Source organism: Myxocyprinus asiaticus, chromosome 20, assembly GCF_019703515.2.
Source record: "Myxocyprinus asiaticus isolate MX2 ecotype Aquarium Trade chromosome 20, UBuf_Myxa_2, whole genome shotgun sequence".
NCBI lineage: Eukaryota > Metazoa > Chordata > Actinopteri > Cypriniformes > Catostomidae > Myxocyprinus > Myxocyprinus asiaticus.
The window spans coordinates 605,001-627,500 of NC_059363.1; the positions used below are offsets into that span (position 1 = coordinate 605,001).

Below are 22,500 nucleotides of genomic sequence, written 5' to 3' on the forward strand. Positions count from 1 at the left end.
AACTGAGCTTTTAATGTCAAGTTGCCAAGAATTCTGCCAAAACCGTGTGTGAATTAACAGACTAATGCATTTTAGTGCATGAGCCATTATAACATGTTTCTAGTTGGATTTTTTGACTCATTTCAGACATTAAAGGGATATTCAGGTTCAGTACAAGTTAAGCTCAATCAACAGCATTTGTGGCATAATGTTGATTACCACAAAAATTAATTTCGGCTCGTCCCTCCTTTTCTTTAAAAAAGCACAAATCGGGGGTCTGGGTATCTCAGCGAGTATTGATGCTGACTACCACCCTTGGAGTCGCGAGTTTGAATCCAGGGCGTGCTGAGTGACTCCAGCCAGGTCTCCTAAGCAACCAAATTGGCCCGGTTGCTAGGGAGGGTAGAGTCACATGGGGTAACCTCCTCGTGGTCGCTATAATGTGGTTCTCGCTCTCGGTGGGGTGTGCGGTGAGTTGTACGTGGATGCCACAGAGAATAGCGTGTAGCCTCCACACGCGCTATGTCTCCGCGGTAACGCGCTCAACAAGCCACGTGATAAGATGCGTGGATTGACGGTCTCAGACGCGGATGCAACTGAGATTCATTCTCCGCCACCCGGAGTCACTACGCCACCACAAGGACTTTGAGTGCATTGGGAATTGGGCATGCCAAATTGGGGGGAAAATCAGAAAAAAAAGCACAAATGTGTGTTCCAGTGAGACACATACAATGGAAGTCAATGGGGTCAATCTGTAAACATTACATATACAACTTCATTGCCATGACGACGTAATGACAACCATTAACCGATGATTTAAACAACTTTACGTCTCAAATAATACATGAGTTTTAACAGAAGAATTAATGTAAGTGCTCCAGAAATTGACCCCATTGACTTCCATTGTAAGTGTATCACTGGAACACACATTTGTGCTTTTTTAAAGAAAAGGAGGGACGAGACTAAATTAATTTTTGTGGTAATCAACATGCTGTCAATTGAGATGAACTTGTCCTGAACCTGGAATATTCCTTTTATCAAAGTGTAAAGGATAAAAAAAAAAGGCTTGAGCTCAGCTGTTTAGTATTTGTTCACTTTACCGTGTTGTTTGTAGTGGCTTTCCTCAAACCTTCTGTGTAGAACTATACAGTCAGACATGTGCTGCATTCTCAAAACAGACATTTCCTATTTTAGTTCAGGCATGCATGAAAAACACAGCAGCAGAAAAGGTGACGTGAAGAATGATTAGGAGACTGATGAACAGGGGCGTGTTTACGATTTCTGAGAAACATTGCCGTTTATCAAGTACTGAATTTGCTTGGTGCAGAACAATCTGGAATAATGTTAAACGTTGTGACAGTCACCTCTTTGCAACCTGAACTTGTTTAAAACATTAAATCTTTGTGACACCTGTGCTAAAAACAATCTAGACGCATCGCTATGAATGAAACAGAACGCAGGTGTCTCAAGATGCGTTTTTAAGACCTGAAGTTATTTTTAACTTGACACAGTGTCTAAAAATGTGCCGGTCCTGCGTGAGACACTGAATAAATAGCGTGACCTGGTGCAGCAGGTATGGACGTTCGTCCAGTGCATGTTTACAAAGGAAAACATTGGAAAAAAGAGCAGACGCACGCAAAAACACGTTCAGTGTGAACGGCCCCTAACACATCTGTTCATGCGTATGTGAGCGAGAGCGCGTGGGCCAAACAAGTTCAGAAGGACTGTATATTTTTTCATAAATTACAAACCCGAACACAAAATCCTACTTGAAAAACTGTCTTAAAAACCCTCTAACGTGAACCGCTCTAAGAGTGCTGACAACAGCGTGTTCGCGGTGGACGTGTACCCAAAACAACATGTCACCTTTCAAGCGGTTTTTGCTGAGCTGCCCAACCGGGGCAGGGGGCCCCTGATGTGTGGGGCCCCACACAATTGTGTGGTGGTTAAAACTGCTACTACTGATGAATACAGGTGGTAAAACATATTTATACAGTGGGGCCAAAAGTCTGAGACCACATTAAAAATATTATTTCCTCTCCATTTAAATGGGCAAATAACACATTTTTAGGATTCTGCTCATTTTTAAATACAGAAGGTGTTTGTCAGGGATCTGGGAAGAACTCAAGGCTTGATTGCTGGGGGCCTGGGTAGCTCAGTGGTAAAGACGCTGGCTACCACCCCTGGAGTTCGCTAGTTCAAATCCAGGGTGTGCTGAGTGACTCCAGCCAGGTCTCCTAAGCAACCAAATTGGTCCGGTTGCTAGGGAGGGTAGAGTCACATGAGGTAACCTCCTCGTGGTTGCTATAATGTGGTTCTCGCTCTCGGTGGGGTGCGTGGTGAGTTGTGCGTGGATGCTGCGGAGAATAGCGTGAAGCCTCCACATGCACTACGTCTCCATGGTAACGTGCTCAACAAGCCACGTGATAAGATGCGCGGATTGACGGTCGCAGACGCGGAGGCAACTGAGATTCGTCCTCCGCCACCCGGATTGAGGCGAGTCACTACGCCACCATGAGGACTTAGAGCGCATTGGGAATTGGGCATTCCAAATTGAAAAAAAAAAAAAAAAGACTCGATTGCAAGACCTGGAAGTGAGAAAATGTTTTATTAAGAACTTAAAAAATGAACCAAGTCAAAATCACAGAAACAAAACTGAAGACCCGAACGGGACAAAAACATACAAAAAACAATAAAAAGTGATGAAACAAAAAATGGACAAGATTGACAAGACTGGGTGAAAGACAGGTAATGAGGAACATGTGGGAACTATTAACAAATCAGTGCTAACAAGAGGGGAATGATGGGATCCTACTACAAAAATAAAAAAAAAACTAAAACCAGAATGATGTAAAATGTACAAATATTTCAGGTTAAAAACAATGATCTTGAGGACTGTTAAAGCAAAAGTACTAAAACATTCTTAAATTCATTTACATTTGTGAATTTCTACTTTAAATAATGAGGCTCATCTTCTGATAACAAGTCTTGATAGCATGTTGGCTTTCCACAGATGTGCATTAAAAAAAGGTTCATCAGTTGAACTGAAAAGAACACTTTTGTTGTTTTTTAAAATGAAACATCTGTTGCAGATGGTTTGATTTTACAGTCATGACACCTACAGTATTAAGACAAGGTAGGATCAAACTAGTATTTAATCTTCACTGGAGTCAGATGAACTGTTTCTAAAAAGGCCTGTGAAATGGAGAAATGTAAGAAATATGACTTTCTCCAATTTCTCCATCCCACAAGTGTTGCAGGTGTTGCCTTTCACTAGCACTGTTTGTTCTGTGCACTTTGTTGGTTTTGTGAAGTTGCACCAGAACAACTCTGTAATAAATGAACTGTTTCTGAAACACATTTATGCAGCTTTGATTCTGAGAGGTACAGTTTCATGTGGATTTGATATAAATGGTGTGATTTAGACAGTGTGTGTTAGTTGTATTCGGTCTCTTGAGCTGCATTATTTAATTCGATCAAAGACTGTTTGCTTAAGCACAAGCATAAGCATTAGTGTGGTCACTTTTCATTTTCATTTATCACATATATGAACCACTGGAGGTGAAAACCGGAGACAGTTGCTTGTGGCCAGTGACATTAAATATGAAAGTATTGTTTTGTTTTGTTTTAACTGAAGACTAGTCCAGTATTGTGTAGTAACACTATTTTTTACTCATGAATTTTGCTGACCTACAGCAAGGAAATCTCTCTCTCTCTCTCTCTCTCTCTTGAAGAAGCGTCTCTGGTACGTCCTGATGAGATCTGGATGCTGGATGGAGACGACTCCATTTCTCATAACCCTCTGTGTCGCCCCAGCAGACCAGATCACCTTGACTTTCTGAGAATAACACCGCCAGAGGATGACATCATCAGTGACTCACCGTATTACCCAAAACTGGGAATAACAGTGAGTAAAACAAGACTGTACCAAGAACAAAGGGACCAGTCACACACACAGCATTTATATGGGGGTGAACCGAACATTTTTGGCCAAAAGGAAAAAAAAGGCCAAACCTATGAACAGAAAGTATTACTTTAAAATGGTCAAACATTTTTTATGTTGAACATTAAAATCCACATCCCAAAGCTGAAGTGATATGCTCTCTTGGTAATTAGCGCATTAATTAAGAGCAATTTCCAGTGCTCCGATATTGTGTGTTATTGTGTGTCATGGTCATTACAGTCAAGCTCCAATATGACATAAAAGCAGCATAAAAGCACCATTAAAGTAGTCCATATGACCCGTGCATTATATTCTCTTGAAGCCATACAATAGTTTTGTGAATGGCAAAGGAATGCGTTTAATAAGTTAAAATATAAGGGGGCCTGGGTAGCTCAGTGAGTACTGATGCTGATTACCTCCCCTGGAGTCGCGAGTTCGAATCCAGGGCGTGCTGAGTGACTCCAGCCAGGTCTCCTAAGCAACCAAATTGGCCCGGTTGCTAGGGAGGGTAGAGTCACATGGGGTAACCTCCTCGTGGTCACTATAATGTGGTTCTCGCTCTCGGTGGGGTGTGTGGTGATTTGTGCATGGATGAATAGCGTGAAGCCTCCACATGCGCTACGTCTCCACGGTAACACACTCAACAAGCCACATGATAAGATGCGCGGATTGACGGTCTCAGACGCGGAGGCAACTGAGATTCTTCCTCCGCCACCCGAATTGAGGCGAGTCACTACCCACCACGAGGACTTAGAGCGCATTGGGAATTCCAAATTGGGGAGGAAAAAAAAGTTTACATATAGTCTGCATGCACAGTGTGCTTTAGTGAATGAGCGGTGATTGGTTGTTGATACACACACACACATTTTGCGTTCGCTATATGTGAGCACTGCACATGAACTCTATCTTAGATGTAGATGCTTAATAGTTCGGTTCGTTTAAAACATGCATTGTGTATGGCATCGGAGCAGCATTTCACCTGATAGGAAGCATTTTAAAACTACTGTGAACTAGACAACAGCCAGAAAGTCAAAGTTTTTCCTGAAATGTTCCACCAAAATGAAAGCCAGAAGGTTTAAAACTTAAGAAATCATGACCGAAATTTTATGGAAACAATAATAGCAAAAATTATAATATATTACAAATTACAATAATATTTAAATTGACAGAGTAATCCATAAAGAATCCATTCCTCATTTCAGGTCCACATAAAATGTAAAAGAACAAATAAATAAATAAATAAATAAATAAATAAATGTGCAAATAGAACTGGCTTCATTTTCACTGAAGATTTTCACTGGAATTACTGATACTGCGTAATTAACAATAACGTTTTTCTTATTAGGCTACACATTTTTATGCTATTATTTTCTTTCTGCTCTATTTTATAATGAAATAATGTGTAGTTGTAGAAAAAGCGGTTCTGGTGCATCCCTAATAATAACATTTAATGATAAATAAATTATACAAATTAATTTAATAATAACATTTAATTATTTCAAACAAAGTTTCATCTAAAAAAAATCATTTCGGTTTCATTTTTTTGTCCCAGTGTGTCCAGAATTTACATTAAGGCTAGGAATGTTCATTTTGGTGCATCACTAATTATAAAATTGTTGGGACTTAATATTGAAATTTACATTTTACATCTCACTTAGCAGACCCTTTTATCCAAAGTGACTTGCATATAAAAGCATACAAGCTTACTAAAGCTTAATTAGAGTCAGTCACACACACACACACTCATAGCTTTGTGTCAGAACTCTCTCGGGTCCAGAGGGCACGTCAGAAAATCCAGATGTCTCAGTTTAACTCAGCGAGACCATTGGAGACTCGGTTGTTTATTAAGAGCCATGACTGAGTGATTCAGCAACAGTAATGACTCTTTCCACTGTGCATTTGTTTTTTCTTGCACACGTCAATTCCAAATAAACCAGCAATAATCCACTGAATATTCAAATGTGAGTGAGACAATATGTTTGTGTTTATCATCACTAAAGTCGCAGCATTCCATTCGGTCAAAATGCGACACACCTGTGACAACACCTGCATCTGAGCATACTGGAAAATCACGCAGCACTGATCTGAGAACAGATAACACAGGTGTGGCTCATACTTAAATGCCACACTGTAATGCACATCAAAATGTCAGCTGTTAAACATCATGTCTTTAATGATTAAAGGTTTGTCTCAGAACTAATAGCAGTAAATTTGAGCACTGAAGATATCTGGTCTCACTGGTTTAACTCTGTTTGGTGAGAGAATGGAGCCTGTTGTTGTAGTTTGTCATTGTTCCATTTTTGTCTTGCGTCGTGTCGCTCTGTTATTTTGCTTCTCAGTTACAATGACAATAGACGTGTCATGAACTCTACCAGACATGTTATTGTTATTTGTAGAGTTGATATTATGAATCAAACTCTATACATCATTAAATGCAACAGTGATTTTGCTTGAGATGTGGAGCTTTAGTTGAAGTTGTGTGTTTTGTTCTTTTAGCTCAAGAAACAGACGTGTTAATCTAAACCTCTTTAGTCTGTTTTACATAAGAGCAGCTCAGAAGTGGGCCGCTCGGGTTTTAATCCAGCTGCATTCATATAGGCCAGGCGCTTAGGTAATAACATGTTTAAATCATTCAAACCCATGATGATTAATAAACCTAATCTATACTGTTAAATTGACTAAAGATGACAGATTGCCTTTTTGATTATTCACAGTACAAATGTTTTCAGGAAAGATCTTTGGCATGTTTATTTTTTGTTTCATGAAGACACTTTTCTTTTCATCCTAAAATGTGTCAAAAGACGAATACCGATCGAAAGTGATCATCCCTATGTCCTACTCACTGCAAAGGACAGAGCTCTAGATGTGGGCACTCTGACGGGAGCATGGCATTACAGTTTGAATGTTCCCTTCACTAAAAGTCTTGTGAAAGGGCCCTTTGTGGAAAAACAACAACCTTTTTTTTTCATTTGTTTCCTCTTCCTCTTCCTGATGTGTCCTTCAAGGGTGCAAAAACGCTGTTTGGAAAACGCCCAAAGAGTCCATAAACTTTTTCAAGCTCTTTGCCAGATCACTGTGGCTACCGCTCATCAGTCCAGAGCTTTTAAGGTCTAAAGTGGAATGTAGCCAGTGATCGCTTAGAACAACAGCACCGTTAAAAACACATGAAATGGGGGCCTGGGTATCTCAGCAAGTAAAGACGCTGACTATCACACCTGGAGTCAAGAGTTTGAATCCAGGGCATGCTGAGTGACTCCAGCCAGGTCTCCTAAGCAACCAAATTGGCCCGGTTGCTAGGGAGGGTAGTGTCACATGGGGTAACCTCCTCGTGGTCGCTATAATGTGGTTCTCGCTCTTGGTGGGGCGCGTGGTGAGTTGTGTGTGGATGTCACGGAGAATAGCGTGAAGCCTCCACACACGCTAGGTCTCTACGGTAACGCACTCAACAAGCCACGTGATAAGATGCGTGGATTGATGGCCTCAGACGTGGAGGCAACTGAGATTCTTCCTCCACCTCCCGGATTGAGGCGAGTCACTACCCACCACGAGGACTTAGAGCGCATTGGGAATTGGGCATTCCAAATTGGGGAGGAAAAAGGGGAGAAATCTGTAAAGTAAGTACAGAAAATATCAAGAGCTGCGATATCTCATAAGCAATTCAGAGAGCAAGAGAAGACAGAGCCAGCATGAGAACTTGAGCAAAACTCAAAGGTTTTTTATACTATTCTAAGTGTCTGTCAGCTATGAAACTATACATTTGTTTATCATTTGGCAAGCTAAGCATGATCAGCATCTAATATCAAAAGCAGCAATAGAAAATGATAACTATGTTGAATACATATGCAGAGTAACATAATGAATCATACTTCAGTGAAAAACAATAAAAAGTTACAGAATATCAGTAGTTTAAAGGAAAACGAGACAGTAAGGCCGCATCAACACTTATCAGTTTTCAGTTTCCTTATGTCATTTTTTTTCCAAAGTATGTGATAATGGAGAGCATTTCTGTGGAGGAAAATGCTGTTCTAGTGTGGATGAAATGAATGCATTTTCAAATGAAAACATATTCGTATGGACTTGGCCTTAAATCAGAAAATTAATTATCATAAATCATAGATTCAGCTGAATAAAAATCATGACATATTTTTCTCCTGCACCAATTCTTGTCTGGCATTTTACATGGAAACAAAATTCTCATAGTGAATTTATTTATACATTTTCTGCACCTTTTGCAATTTAAAGAGCCAAAAAAAAAAAAAAAATGTAGCATTTAAATTTTTTATATAGCCATGTGATAATAAAGGCTTTTGAATGTAATAAGAGTGTCATGGTTTTTGCATTTTTGGAATATATTTCACTCAGCTTTGTAAATAGACAGTGCTTTTTCTAACTTAATACCTATCTAAAACCAGTCTGACTGCATTAGAAATGTCATTGCAAGTCTGCAAACTTTCTCCTCGGTCACTGATTATTTATGTTATGCATGACTCTGTATTCAAACTCAAGACACTACAGGTCAGTGCCATGGCAACCGAGAGGCGTGGCCAATGACCTCACCCGAGCTGATTATAGCCGCTGGTGTAATAGTGTAGCACCGCCCACTTCACCTGACCCACAAGAGATTAGAGCAAGAGAGAGGCAGTGAGACAGACAGAGAATGAGAGGGAGAAACATTGAATCTATTCCTCACATAATGAGTACTCACAGGTAAATGTCCTGCCAGGTTTAGAGTGCTCAGGTTGAATAGAGACAGTGGGAGTGGCTAGAGGGAAAGGTAATCAAACCTGTGGAGCTCCTTCCACTCTCAACACACCTCTCAAAGGAGCGCTGAACTTTCTCCTGTGGAAACACAAGCCCTCAGGAGAAGTGCAGGAGTCGCTGTGGCAGGAAGTTGCCATGCTGCCACAATCTGGAAACTCTTTGGGACTATTTAAAGGAAGTTTCTGGATCTTGCAAAAGTAAACATGGGAATGAGTGAGTTTTTCCAGTTGCTGCCTGGACTTGTAGAACCCTGAGTAACTTTAGACTCTTTTCGGTTTCTTGGTGGGATTATATACTCAGAGAATGTGCTGCTATTTTGTGCTGGATCACTGGTTTTACTAGAGGAGCCATTTAATACTGAACAACATGTTAGACTTGTTTTTGGAAAACTTTCCAGAGCAGAGAATTCTTTCCACAGAGTTTAAAGGATCGCAGGGTCTTTCACAGCATTATAACATATCCTTCCTGGAGCGAGAGAGAAAGTAAACTGAGATTTTCACTGACAAATAGCTTTTGTTTGCTTGAGTCCATGAAACTAGAGCGCATGCTGGTGGAAGTGAAGGTAGAGATGGAGATTGTGCCACACTAACAGAACTAGTTGTCTGCATTTACCTGCTAATTTATGGAGTTATTGTATTTCACTCAATACTAACACTGTGCAAACAACAAAATGGAGAGTGATGGCAAATATTCAGCTAGTTCTCTCCACACTAGAATCTCTCCAAGGTATTTGCCACGTTCAGCTGTGCTCACATCATATCGAATGTTTTCTGATGAAGATGTGCATCCTCATCCTGTAAGCCACAGCGACATTGAAATCACCCGTTATGATGATAATACTGGTGTAGCAGATCCACTGAGCTCAAGATCTGGAAATGGTTTTGTCACGTCTGAAGAAGAAGAGAAGGTTGAATCATCAAAGGGATGCCTTAATTCAACCACTCTGGATGCAGAAAGGCCTTCATGGACGTCTTCTGAGACTATGTCAGATCCGTATCTGGTGCAAGTAACCAGAGTGGAAACATACATTAATGACGATGAGGAGGCAACGAGCATCCAGAGAAGGTCAGGCGAACACGTGTCTAGAGAGGAATCACTTCGTTTTTATAAGGATGAAGGCAAAAAAAATAATTTAAATCAGCTGCCTGTTTTTGACAGCAGTCGTGAAGTATCTGAGGAGGAATTTAAGGTGCCTGAGAGTCTTGTTGAGCAATCGCTCAAAGACACATCGGTTCTGACCAGAGCGGACTCATACGGAAGAATCAACAGATCGCTGGACTTCTCCTCTTCTCTGTCAGATGAGTCTAAGACAGAACCACCATCTGGAAGATTGGAGACAGGACGAGGAGACTTGAGCTCAGAGGTATCGACTTATAAAAGTCACACAGAGAAGGACGACTCCAGACCAGGTGTGCATAAAGACTACAGCAGCTGGAGACGCGTAGTTCCTCTGTGCACACCTCCACCTGCTTCTGAATCAGTGACGACAGGTGGAGATGTCTCGTCAATTTCAGGTGATCAACAGTCTCACCAAGAAGGGAATTTGGGGACAGATCCAGCATCACCAACCGATTCTCAAAAATGTGATTTCTTGAGTCCAGCATCTCCAGACTCCACTGTTTTGTCAGGCTCAGGGATTCAACCCGAGACAAAGGGTCTTTCGGAGACTGTTTTGGGACAGTCCCCAACTGACAGCGTGCCAGGTGCTCTTTCTGCTCCTTCAAAAGACATCAAACAGGACACGCCTGTCTCTGAGAAGACCACAGATGCCCTGTCCTCCCCGAAAACCACTAGACTCTCTGCGGCTACATCCAGCGAGCGATACCAGCTGCCCGCCCTGTTCAGCGGTCTACGGGTGTTGAAGAAAGGGGCGGTTGGAAACGAGAGGGAAACTGTTTCTGAAATCAAACAGAGGGATACAGACCGAGCGCTCCTGAGCCTTAAACAACATGTCAACAAAGCCAAACTTGAACAACTAACTAGCACCAGCATTCCAAAAAAGAAAAGTGAACTGAAAACTTTAGCTGAAATCGACAGACTGTCGCAGAAATTGACAAACATTGATGCCATCCAGAATGAAGAAAACTCAAACGCCCAAGAGGATGTTGGTGACCCAAAAGCAGGAAAGGATAGAGTGTCTGTGAGCAAAACCGATGTTAGGGTCTCACAAAATGACAGCAGCAAAGCTTCAACATTTTCAGCAGATTCATCATTTGATGCCTTAAAGTCCAAATTATTCGGTTCTAAACCCGTGAAGAAAGAGTCTATCGATGTGTCGCTGGATCTGGATGCTGTGAAGAGGAAAAAGAAAAGTGAGAAAGAACTGCTGAGGTCAATCTTTGAGAGACAGTTGAATAAATCTCCAGTCTCTGACATCAAGAGTCCCACAGAGGTCAGAGTATGTTTCACTCAAATAACTGATTTCTTACATTGCAAAAAAAAACAAAACAAAAAAAAACACTTTGTTAATCATTATTTTTATCTTGTTTTCCAGTAAAAATACCCAAACGTACTTAAGTTGAGGCACATTTACTTGGGAAGCAAGATGTTATAAGATATTAAATCTGAAGTATGTAATTTTTTCAGTGTTAAAATGCTTTCTTCTATCCCATCTTAATATGCTGAGATAACTATAAGCCATTCATAGGTTAATTTTCTTGAAAACTGTAAGCACTGTGTCTCTGTGGCGCTATAACAATTCATCTGTTTGTATTGAGCGGCCCGCTTAGACTCCACCCCCCAACATTGGGGGCGGGACTATCAGGCTGTTTGAACAACTACAAATGAGGGGCGTATTCAGAAAGCATTGTTTATTTTTGCAATTCCATTCGACGGGGCTAATGTCGCAGAAATTACATACTTCAGATTTAAGACTCTAAAATATAGTGAGGTTTGTGCTTTTTAAAAAAATGCACATTTGTTTTCCTTTGACTTTTTGAGTTTATTTTTCCATTTGTTAATGCATTACCCTCAACAGATTTTGTTAGATTTATTACACTTGATAAGGCTTGATACAGCATTTCTTCATCAGTTATTTAGTCTTCGAGTTCACTGGGGGCGTATTACAGAAAATGTCCTATCATAAGTCTTAAGTTAAGATCTGAACAGGTAAGTTAGGATGTTTCACAAATTCATATTACAGAAGCAAATCCTGTCTTTATTTAGGATTCTTATCTTATCTTACATAATCGCATCTTAAGAAATCCTGAACTGCTTCATCAAGTTTGATAATCAACTTACCAAGCAACCAATGATGTGCAAACGGCTGCTGTGATGTAAACATTAGGGCTGGGCAATATGTAAAAAATATTTTTTGACGATTACATCGTCAACCCCCCTGCCGAGGGTCGGTGAATATTTCTGCTTCATTGATTTTGCATTAAAAACTACATTCATTTATTGAAACACAAAAAAAGCAATTAAAATAACGATGTGATCATAAAATCTTATATAACCACCTCCTCAAATCCAAACATTTACCGTCTCCAACGGCCCCATTTGCCATCACGCAAATATCAGTCAACGACAACAGGTGGAAAATTACTAATAGACTACAAAAAGACAATTATAAATGTAAAGATAATAATAATAATCATAATAATAAAGCCTAATAAATTCCCTTGTGCTCCCAAAATAATGCTGCCAAATGTGTGTTCTTATCGAATGTGTTTGTAATTCATTTTGGTAATAGAGTTAATGCTGCCTAAAGAAAATAAAATAGAACTAAATTTTAGGTTTAAGGTGTCTTGTATTATTTTATGATTTAATCACTTTCGTCTTTGTTTCTTTAATACAAAGACATTTATTACTGAACCTGCAGAGTTGCGTTCACAATGCATGTTTATTCTCATAGACGCATTATTCTTGTAAGCAGTTTTCAGACGAATGAAACAGAGAAAAAGGAGTGAAAACTCTTTATATGCGCTTGTTCCACATGACAGGCTCGTGCTGCATGTCTCTGAATAAACAGTGAATCCGACACAAGCATTGATGGCTTTTCTTTGTCTGTTCTTAAAAATATAATCTTCAAGCATCTAACAACATTTCTTGTCATGTGTCACTCCGAGACGTCTTACAGGTCGCCCGCCTGTTGCGGATAGATGAGCAAAATTACCCACGCATGAAATTCCTGCGTTTGGAGGATGAGCTCGCGAACTGGATTCAGCCTCATCTCATTTGGCGGGTGGGCTACTGTTTAATGTATAACTACAGTATATACAGTATCCTATATTATTATAACTATACTGTTTAATATATAACTTCCCAGATCCATGGTTTTGCCATTTCCGATATTGTCCAAATCCCGATCATCATCTGTCATTGAGTGTCACAATCGGCATCAGCATATTTGTAAGATATCGTCAATATCCGATTACATCGTACTATCGCCCTGCCCTAGTAAACATTAGATAGATTAAAATGGAGAAACAAAATCAATGCACTTTTAATTTTAAGGCTGCAGAAATAAAGGGCCCTGGGTAGCTCAGCGAGTAAAGACGCTGACTACCACCCCTGGAGTCACGAGTTGGAATCCAGGGTGTGCTGAGTGACTCCAGCCAGGTCTCCTAAGCAACCAAATTGGCCCGGTTGCCAGGGAGGGTAGAGTCACATGGGGTAACCTCCTCGTGGTCGCTATAATGTGGTTCTCGCTCTCGGTGGGGCGTGTGGTGAGTTGTGCATGGATGCTGCGGAGAATAGTGCGAAGCCTCCACGCGTGCTACGTCTCTGCGGTAACGCGTGATAAGATGCGTGGATTGACGGTCTCAGAAGTGGAGGCAACTGAGATTCGTCCTCCGCCACCAGGATTGAGGTGAGTCACTACACCACCACGGGGACTTAGAGCGCATTGGGAATTGGGCAAATGTTTGATTACTGCATTATCAGATTTCATGGGAGTCTGTGATTATTTTTAGTGTTTTGTTGTCAAAGCGCAGCACATCATCTGAGTCTTCCAAAAGTGTTTTCATCATCAAACATCACTGTTCTTCGTTTTGTATCACTAATAAATGTAGCGCTATTCTCGGACAGTGCTATAGTTGTGATACATAGTATTGCAATGTGACTGTAACGTTGGCTTTCAAATAAGTTTTCACTTAGGATGCCAGTGGGGTCATGCTAAAGTTAGGACAGTTTTTTTTAAAGATTTTTGGCAAGTTAGAATGCTTTTGTAATGCTCTTTTCCGATCTGTAGTTAAGATAAGACATTTAGGAATTGTTATTCTGTAATTGTTTTTGTCCTAAATGAGATCCGAACAGAAATTGCCATGGTTACCAAACAGATAAGCTAGGATACTAAAGTTAGGTCCTTTCTGTAACACGCCCCCTGGAGTGCATTAAGGTAAAGGATTTGGCATGCTGTCCATAATGGAGGGGCTCGGGCACAGAATTGAGCTTGAGCTCTGAGATCCCCCTTCAGGGCTATCTGACTAAAGCAAGAAATAGTAAGGCCATTTTGAAATAATAAGTGGTATAAGCGTACTGAAATATAAAGGTGGAGATAGGGAGGTGGAGGAGTCATCACCGGTGTGAGGGAAGCAGCCGCATATACAGTATATATCCTTGGAATATGATTGGCAGGCCTAGATGAACAAGCTCCTCCTGAACTTACATTTGAAACTTCATTTATTGTTGTTTAGCTATATTATTTCCAAAATAAAGGCAAATAAAGTCAGTCTCGTTATTGAATTTGAAATGACACCATTGTTTGATAATGATTGAATGATGGTGAGTGACACTTTACATGCAGTACAGTAGATGTATAGTGATTTTGAGTCTTTGATTCATTTATGCACACTCTCTCTTTCTGTCTAACTTCAGTCTGAGGCCACGTCCCCATCAGATGGTGAGGATCGAACCCCTGGACGTCTCCAGGCCATCTGGCCACCACCCAAATGTAAAGATGCGGAGGAGAAGGTCGGACTGCGCTACACTGAAGCAGGTGGGATGCTTTTGTCTTTATGTCTACACAAACATTGACCACAGGTCAAAAATGCACACTTCTCCATCCTCTGTGATTTCAACAACACTCCACCCTACAAAACAACTTGTCATTTGTCACTTCGAGACATGACACATGGCAGCCAACATGAATAATGAAGAATAACCACTGTCTTACCTAAAGCAGCAAAGTCCAACACTTGAACCTGCATCATATACCATCATGTGCTGTGCCCATCGACAATGCCAGAGTCAACTTAAGAAGTTTTTCAGAAGTCAGGATAAAATTCAGTGGCAAATGCCAAACTAACGTGTTCAAGGAATAAGTTTGATGATTAAATGAATATTTTTCACTTAAGTCATCTCAGTGCAGGCTTGTTTTGAGTTGATCCACGGTGAATACAGACGCCACAACTTCAAAGGCGCATGTTGATACAACTTGAATGGAATCGTTTTTTAATGCTACCAAATGTCTTCAAAAATGTATGTTTCACGAATCAAATTACTTGTTTATTATAGAACAAAAATTTAGAATCTTTTTAGAAACTAAGACATTTGCTCTGCGTTCACAATCAATGTAGTATGTTGCTCGGAGCCGCTGATCCAGAGTCAGTTTTTCTCATCCCATTCTCCCAGTTACGGGGAACTGACCACCTCCGAATGTGGTTTCAGTGATCCGATCACAATGCATCTTGGGTGCATTTATACCTGTGATTTAATGTGGTTAAGTGCAATCCGATAGCGATACAATCACTGAAAACACATGTTAATGCAAGGTGTAAATGGGGCCTGAGCTTTACATTGAAAATGGTTTGTTGCGTGACAATTCAAAAGCAATAAAACGTACTACTTTTCCATTAATACATTATGTTTAAGTATACACTGTCTTGTTTCAAACATAAGAAATATTCTTAGTTTATACAAGTTAATCTCAATCGACAGAATTAGTGGCATAATGTCATTAAGACTCGTCCCTCCTTTTCTTTAAAAAAAAAAGAAAGCTCAATTCTGAGTTCCAGTGAGACACTTACAGTGGAAGTCAATGGGGCCAGGACGATTGTGTTTTATGGTAGTCAACATTGTTGGCATTATATTCATGCTGTTTAGCCAGAGGGGAATTTTTTTTTTTAATTATTATTCCCTTTTCTCCCAATTTGGAATGCCCAATTCCCACTACTTAGTAGGTCCTCGTGGTGGTGCGGTTACTCACCTCAATCCGGGTGATGGAGGACGAATCTCAGTTGCCTCCGCTTCTGAGACCGTCAATCCGTGCATCTTATCATGTGACTCGTTGTGAATGACACCGCGGAGACTCACAGCATGTGGAGGCTCATGCTACTCTCCGCGATCCACGCACAACTTACCACACGCCCCATTGAGAGCGAGAACCACTAATCACGACCACGAGGAGGTTACCCCATGTGACTCTACCCTCCCTAGCAACCGGGCCAATTTGGTTGCTTAGGAGACCTGGCTGGAGTCACTCAGCACGCCCTGGATTCGAACTCGCGACTCCAGGGGTGATAGTCAGCGTCAATACTCGCTGAGATACCCAGGCCCCCCTAGCCAGAGGGGAACTTAACTTGTATTGATCCCGAAATAGATTGTCTCCATGTAGCTTATATATAGAGAGAACTTAGTTTATAAGTGTAGTTCATACAGTATATGAGATGTTCATCCCATTCATCCCTTCTCATAACAAGAGGAAGGCTTTAGACCCATTGAAATGTTGCAGCACATGAGTGGAACCTGATGCAGGGAAAAGGGTGTTAAAATAACTGTTTCCTGTTGTTTTGTGGATTGACAGAGCATCAGGCCGCTCTCCTGCAACTGAAGAGAGAGAGTAAAGAAGAGCTGGACAAACTGCATGTGAGTGTTGATCTCTTCTAAACATCCTAATGTCTTATAAGACCTGCAGTACTTACAGTAAACACTTGATGTCATCAGAGACATATCTAACCATCTGCACTAACTAAAGTGTGTTTCACCGGTGAGTTTTCCTCAAGAATGTAATGTTTAGGTGGAGAGTATGCTATGATAGAATTGATTTGCATACATTTCTGATTATAGATTTTAAAGTCGGCATGAAACTACATTTGCCATTTACTTCTGTAATGTGACATTTGAAACAGGGCTGCGTTTCCCAAAAGCATCAGGTGAAAAGGAAAGTTATTTGAGAGGCGGAGCAAGTTATTACATTTGAAGAGAGATTTTTTGTCTTTAGATAAACTTGCACTGATAATTCGTTTACAATAAGACCTGAAATGTGTATTAAGAAAGTAAATAGGGTCAATGATTTCATGTTAACTTAAAGGCAGACGGTGGGCAACCAGGTGTCTTGCAGATTGACGTATGGTTATGACACGAGTGAAAAGTTTAGCTGTCAGTTTGGCACTAAATGTAGATTTGTATATCAGGATTTGATGCTCTTGGATATGTGGACAGCTCTCTGGCATCAGCTTAATGTCTGGATATTATGATGTTTTTGAAAGCACATAATGGCATTCACAGATACATACGGTGCGGCTGTTTTACGAATGTGAATGCCAAATGTCTGTTTAAGAGCGCTTGATCATGGAAAGCATTGCATTCTAATTAACATCTGCTAAACATCTTTAAAAGATTGGATTTACAAACATGCTTAATCATATACATCTCAAAGACATCAGCTGAATTTCTTATTAACATCCGAGAGGAAACGTCTTAAGACGAGTTGCAGATGAGCAAACAATGTAAACAAATCTGTCTTCCAGATGTCAACACATACACATCAAATAGATGTCTGGGTGATCTCAAGTTCTTGTGATGATGAACACAATCTGAAATTGATGATGCGAGTTGCAGAACATGTTGTTTTTAAGTAAGAAAGTTTTGTGTATACAACAGCAACATAATAACAGACACTGTTGACAATGTTCAAGAAATGGTTATATTCATTAATACTTCCTCAAGACATATAGTTCTTTGGCCTAATTGTTGAGTGTTAATAAAGGGTTTTTAACCTCTTTAGTTTGCAGTCATAACAAGAATGTTACCTAATGATTAAGATTTGGGGAGATGTTTAAAAATTTGCCTTTGAAAAACCCATATTGATCGACCACTAATCTGAAAATATATGTCTGGTGGTTAGGGCAGTGATCCATAAACTTACTGTAAACAGTGATGTTGAATGTTAGCGCAGCGTGTAGAGAAACTGTGATGTTCTGATGTGTTCCAGATGCTCTGATGCATGCCAGCTCCTCTAGTTTACTGCTGCATGTGTCTGTAAGAGATGCAGTCAGAGCTGCCAGGATCACTCAGGAAAACACTGGCTTATTCTGACTGTAAAACCAGTTTGAATCTACTGCACTGATCCAACAATGGTAGAAAGTTAGTACATTGTCTGAAGGATATATGAGCGGTGTTTTTATCTTTGAATTTTCTTATTTTATTAGTATGGTTTGTGTCTGTTGAATTGCTGAGACATTCTTGCGGTATTTGATAAGACTTTAAAGCACCGTCTCATTTACAAAACAGTACGGTGGGGGTACCGTGGTAGAGTGATTGCATCAGATGGGCATGGCATAGCACTTTGATATACATGTATACCATGATACTGATTGATTACCATATTGATATACGGTACCATGGAATTTGCATAGGACTCCAAGGTACTTCAAATAATACCATGGTATTATCATCATAGAACCATGCCTAAAATAACATGTTTACATGCACTTATGAAAACGGTTTATTCCAGGGTTTTAGCAGAAAGTGGCATTCTGAAATGTCATGTAAACAAGAATGCTGATTTCCTTACACCATTTAAGGGATTAAGAGAAAGCTCTTTAACACACCTAGGGTTCTCTTGGAGAACGCGGCTTAATGGGGTCATGTAAATGCACAAGTGGTGTTCTGATGGGTGTTTGAAAAGTGCGCGGCCATGGAACAGACCGGGATAGCAAACTACTGTGTCGCAATTCAGCTGCAGGTTGCGATAGTAAGTTAAGAAAAACACAGCAACAACTGTGGAATTTTCTGGAAATAAAGCGAATCAACAGAGATTAAAATAGTGAAGTCTTCCTCGGATGCCATGTGTGTTATTTATACAAGCATCTCGGGAAAATTACGTTGCTGTGGAGAAAGCTGCATACTGACGGAGCCATATGTATATCAGAGTAAAGAGTATGGCGCTTAAACGGGAACTCGCTGTCTCGCAATAAGCCGCTTTCTGGTGTCCATGTAAACATAGTCATAATAATTCCATATTACTTTTTTTTTCTCCATTAACTCTCTGTCCTAATCATAAATGTTTCCTTTTTGCATGCATATGAATCCAGGCGGACTTTGAGCTGCAGATCTTCCAGATTCGCGGTGAACATGCGGAGGTTGTGTCCCGTCTGGAGTCGGACATCGCGAGGATGCAGCGCGAGCAGGCGTATAACTCCATTAAGGAGCGCGGCGAGCTGCTGGAGGCGTGTGTGTCAACTGAGGATGACGTGCCACCCAAAACCTTCCGTAACGTCTGCATTCAGACTGACCGCGAGACCTTCATCAAAACGCCCGAGGGTGATGTCACCAGACCATCACTCAACTCTAGCACCACCACACCCAAAAAACTAGACCTGGACTCCATAACCATGAGTTTGGGTGTTGGCCCCGGACCCCCTCCTCCTCCCCCTCTTCTGGGTCAGCCTTGTGCCCCTCCTCCACCCCCTCTGCCCGGTAGCTCTGCCCCCCCTCCTCCTCCACCCTTACCTGGATTCACATCTGGACCACCCCCACCTCCCCCCCTCCCTGGAGCTCCGCCTCCTCCTCCGCCCTTACCTGGATTCACATCTGGACCGCCCCCACCTCCCCCCCTCCCTGGAGCTCCGCCTCCTCCTCCACCACCACCAGGCCTGCCAGGAGTCCCCCCACCTCCTCCACCCATGCCAGGCTCCGGCCTTCCTCCTCCACCTCCGGCTCTTGGGGGATTTGGGTTCGGACAAGTGTCAGATAAAGCGCCACGTAAGCCCGCCATGGAACCGGCCTGCCCCATGAAACCGCTCTACTGGACCCGAATTCAGATTCAGGACAATAGGTAAGCCTTCTCAACACTCTAACCAAACACATACTGTATGCAAACGCAGACGCTAATGTTTAAAAACTTTTTGCCTCATTCATGAAACATGAGCAGAACGGATTTTTGTGTATATCGTTCGCAAAGCCGTCCTGAAGTAAATTTTTGGATTCATGAATGTTTTTGTTTTCTCAAAATGTTACTGGGTATGAACTCCAGCTGAAGTGCTTGGCAAGGGTTGAAAAGGAAATACGCAGTTTGTGTTTGATACCCCCCCCCCCCCAAATTAATGCCTTCTAATGTGACTGGTTGGACAGTATCTTCATTTGATATGAGCTCTATAATTTAGGTTTCATAATTCAGTATAATTATCGATAAATCACGTTGAGTTATTAATGCATGGTCTATGTTAATGCTGTTAAACCTATAAATAAACATACAGTATCGGGCAGGAATGTACACAATATAGCGGAAAAAATACAATTAAGCTCAGCACACTGTCGTGGCTTGCAAATCTTTATTAGCTTACAGCATTTCAGTCAAAGACCTTCTTCAGGCATTCTATTTATTTCACTGAAGATTCTTGCAGTTGCAAAGGAAGTATATCACTGTTACCATAATAATTTACCCAAGAAGTTTCACCAATGCTGCTGGCAATGTGCTTGACTGAACCAGAAGGTTAATGATAGTGGACATCCTCCTGCTGGTGTGAACAGAAATTTTTTCACACTAAAGCTTCATGTCAGACCATTTTTATTGACCTCTTGGACTGTTTGATTCACAAAATAAACTTCGATGGCAGCCAGAACGTGCAATACATCCTCAATTTCTTTGTGGCCATACCAACTAAAAATGTTGTGATTTGAATGCACTTCATTTTAAAGACCTTTCATTTCTGTTCCACATATCCCTATTCGCATTTACTAGCAAGTCTGGTGCCATCCTTACAGGGCGTTTCCATGGGCGTGGATTATGGAAATTGTGAATGAACGTGCACGCACGCCCCATTTATGAATGTTTGGAATTCACTAACATACACACATTTAACTAACAAATCTGGTGGGTACAAAGCATTTGTGAATCCGGAGGAAAGTTTTCGGGAAGGTCCATTTTATGCACACATTTCTCTGAATTTACATATATATTAACGAAAGTTTCATGAATGAGTCCCATTATGTGTAAAAGTATTTCACTATTCTAAAATAAGCCTGTTTTAATAGTTGGCTTAGGGTTATTTTCAACAGATTTAATGTTCATAAGTCTAGCATTGAGCTTACAGCTGATTGGTCTGTGGTTAGTGAATATTCTTTTTTTTTTTCTCCCAATTTGGAATGTCCAATTCCCAATGTACACACTAAGTCCTCGTGATGTGTAGTGACTCATTTCAGTCCGGGTGGCAGAGGATGGATCCCAGCTGCCACCGCGTCTGAGACCATCTACTCGCACGTTATCACGTGGTTCGCCACTGCGGAGGCACAGTGCGTGTGGAGGCTTCATGCCACGCACCGCGGCAACCACGCCCAACTCACCATGCGCCCCACTGAGAGCAAACCACCTTACAGTATGGCGATCATGAGGAGGTTACCCCACGCGACTCTACCCTCCCTAGCAACCAGGCCAATTTGGTTGCTTAGGAGACCCGGCTGAAGTCACTCAGCACGCCCTGGAATTCGAACCGTCGAACCAGCGTCTTTACTCCTGAGCTACCGGGGTCCCCGAATGTTCTGTTTTGATGTGCGGCTTCAACTCTTTCCGTGTAGACAGACTCGAGGTATTGCAGCGTGATGTCATCAGTTGGTTCTAGTGTACACACAGTGTAAAACACTCAGGTTTAATCAGCCATGAAGACACACTCTCTCATAATGTGGTTGAGTTGTGTGTGAATTGTATTAAATGCACTGTAGTACACCATGAACATTCTGAACTGTGAGTGTTTTAATGTAATTCTACTGTAACATTTATTGCACATAAATTCTCAGATCACCCACATGTGTCTACGGTGAGTGAGTATTATGAAGAATCACTGTACATCCTTCTGTAATCATTTGTACAGTAACACAGACCCATAAACCCACTGGACCGACACCTTGTTCATCCACACACACATGAACACACAGCTAAAACTCCATTTAACCCATTAGTCGTCCCTCCTTTTCTTGAAAACAAGCAAAACTCAAGGTTACAGTGGGGCACTAACAATGGAAATCAATGGGGTCAATCCGTAAACATTAAAATACTCACTGATTCAAAAGTATAGACACAAGACATAAACAATATTTGCGTTAGGACATGATTTTACTGTGATAAATCAATTTTACAACTTTGTTGCCATGATGACGTAACGTCAACACACCCTAAAACCCTAAAATGACTATAAAAATGACCATTTAAACAACTTTACAGCTCAAATAATACACGAGTTTAACAGAAGAATTAATGTAAGTGCTTTTATAAAATTATAATCTTCACATTTCTGCCTTTAAACCTCCAAAAATTGACCCCATTGACTTCCATTGTAAGTGTCTCACTGGAACACACATTTGTGCTTTTATAAAGAAAAGGAGGGACGAGTCGAAATTAATTTTTGTGATAATCAACATTATGACACAAATGCTGTCGATTGATATTAACTTGTATTGTATTGTTTTTAACTTTTACACAAAGCATTTTGTAGAATATGTTGAAAATTATGTACACTTACATTACTGTAGATGAAGGCTTCAGTCATATTGGTAACCCAATAAAAGATGTTTAATTTTACATGGAGCGGGTCGCCCCCTCATGGGCTCTGCCATGTTGACAGCACATGACACTGTGTCATACAGTTGACTTGAGTTAC

General features: G+C 40.9%; 1 protein-coding gene across 4 annotated transcripts in view; it reads left to right on the plus strand.

Moving 5' to 3' along the window:
• The first annotated feature begins 9,373 nt into the window (after nucleotides 1–9,373).
• The window catches only part of LOC127410685 (formin), a 65,196-nt gene continuing 52,069 nt past the window's right edge, over nucleotides 9,374–22,500 (plus strand). For all 4 annotated transcript variants that reach the window (XR_007892152.1, XM_051645845.1, XM_051645846.1 and 1 more), the window contains exons 1-4: nucleotides 9,374–11,075; nucleotides 14,501–14,621; nucleotides 16,428–16,489; nucleotides 18,940–19,682. Coding sequence is in view for 3 of the 4 variants with exons in the window: in XM_051645845.1 (XP_051501805.1) it covers nucleotides 9,447–11,075; nucleotides 14,501–14,621; nucleotides 16,428–16,489; nucleotides 18,940–19,682 (2,555 nt within the window). In the remaining variant the exon portion in view is untranslated. The remainder of the gene's footprint in view (nucleotides 11,076–14,500; nucleotides 14,622–16,427; nucleotides 16,490–18,939; nucleotides 19,683–22,500) is intronic.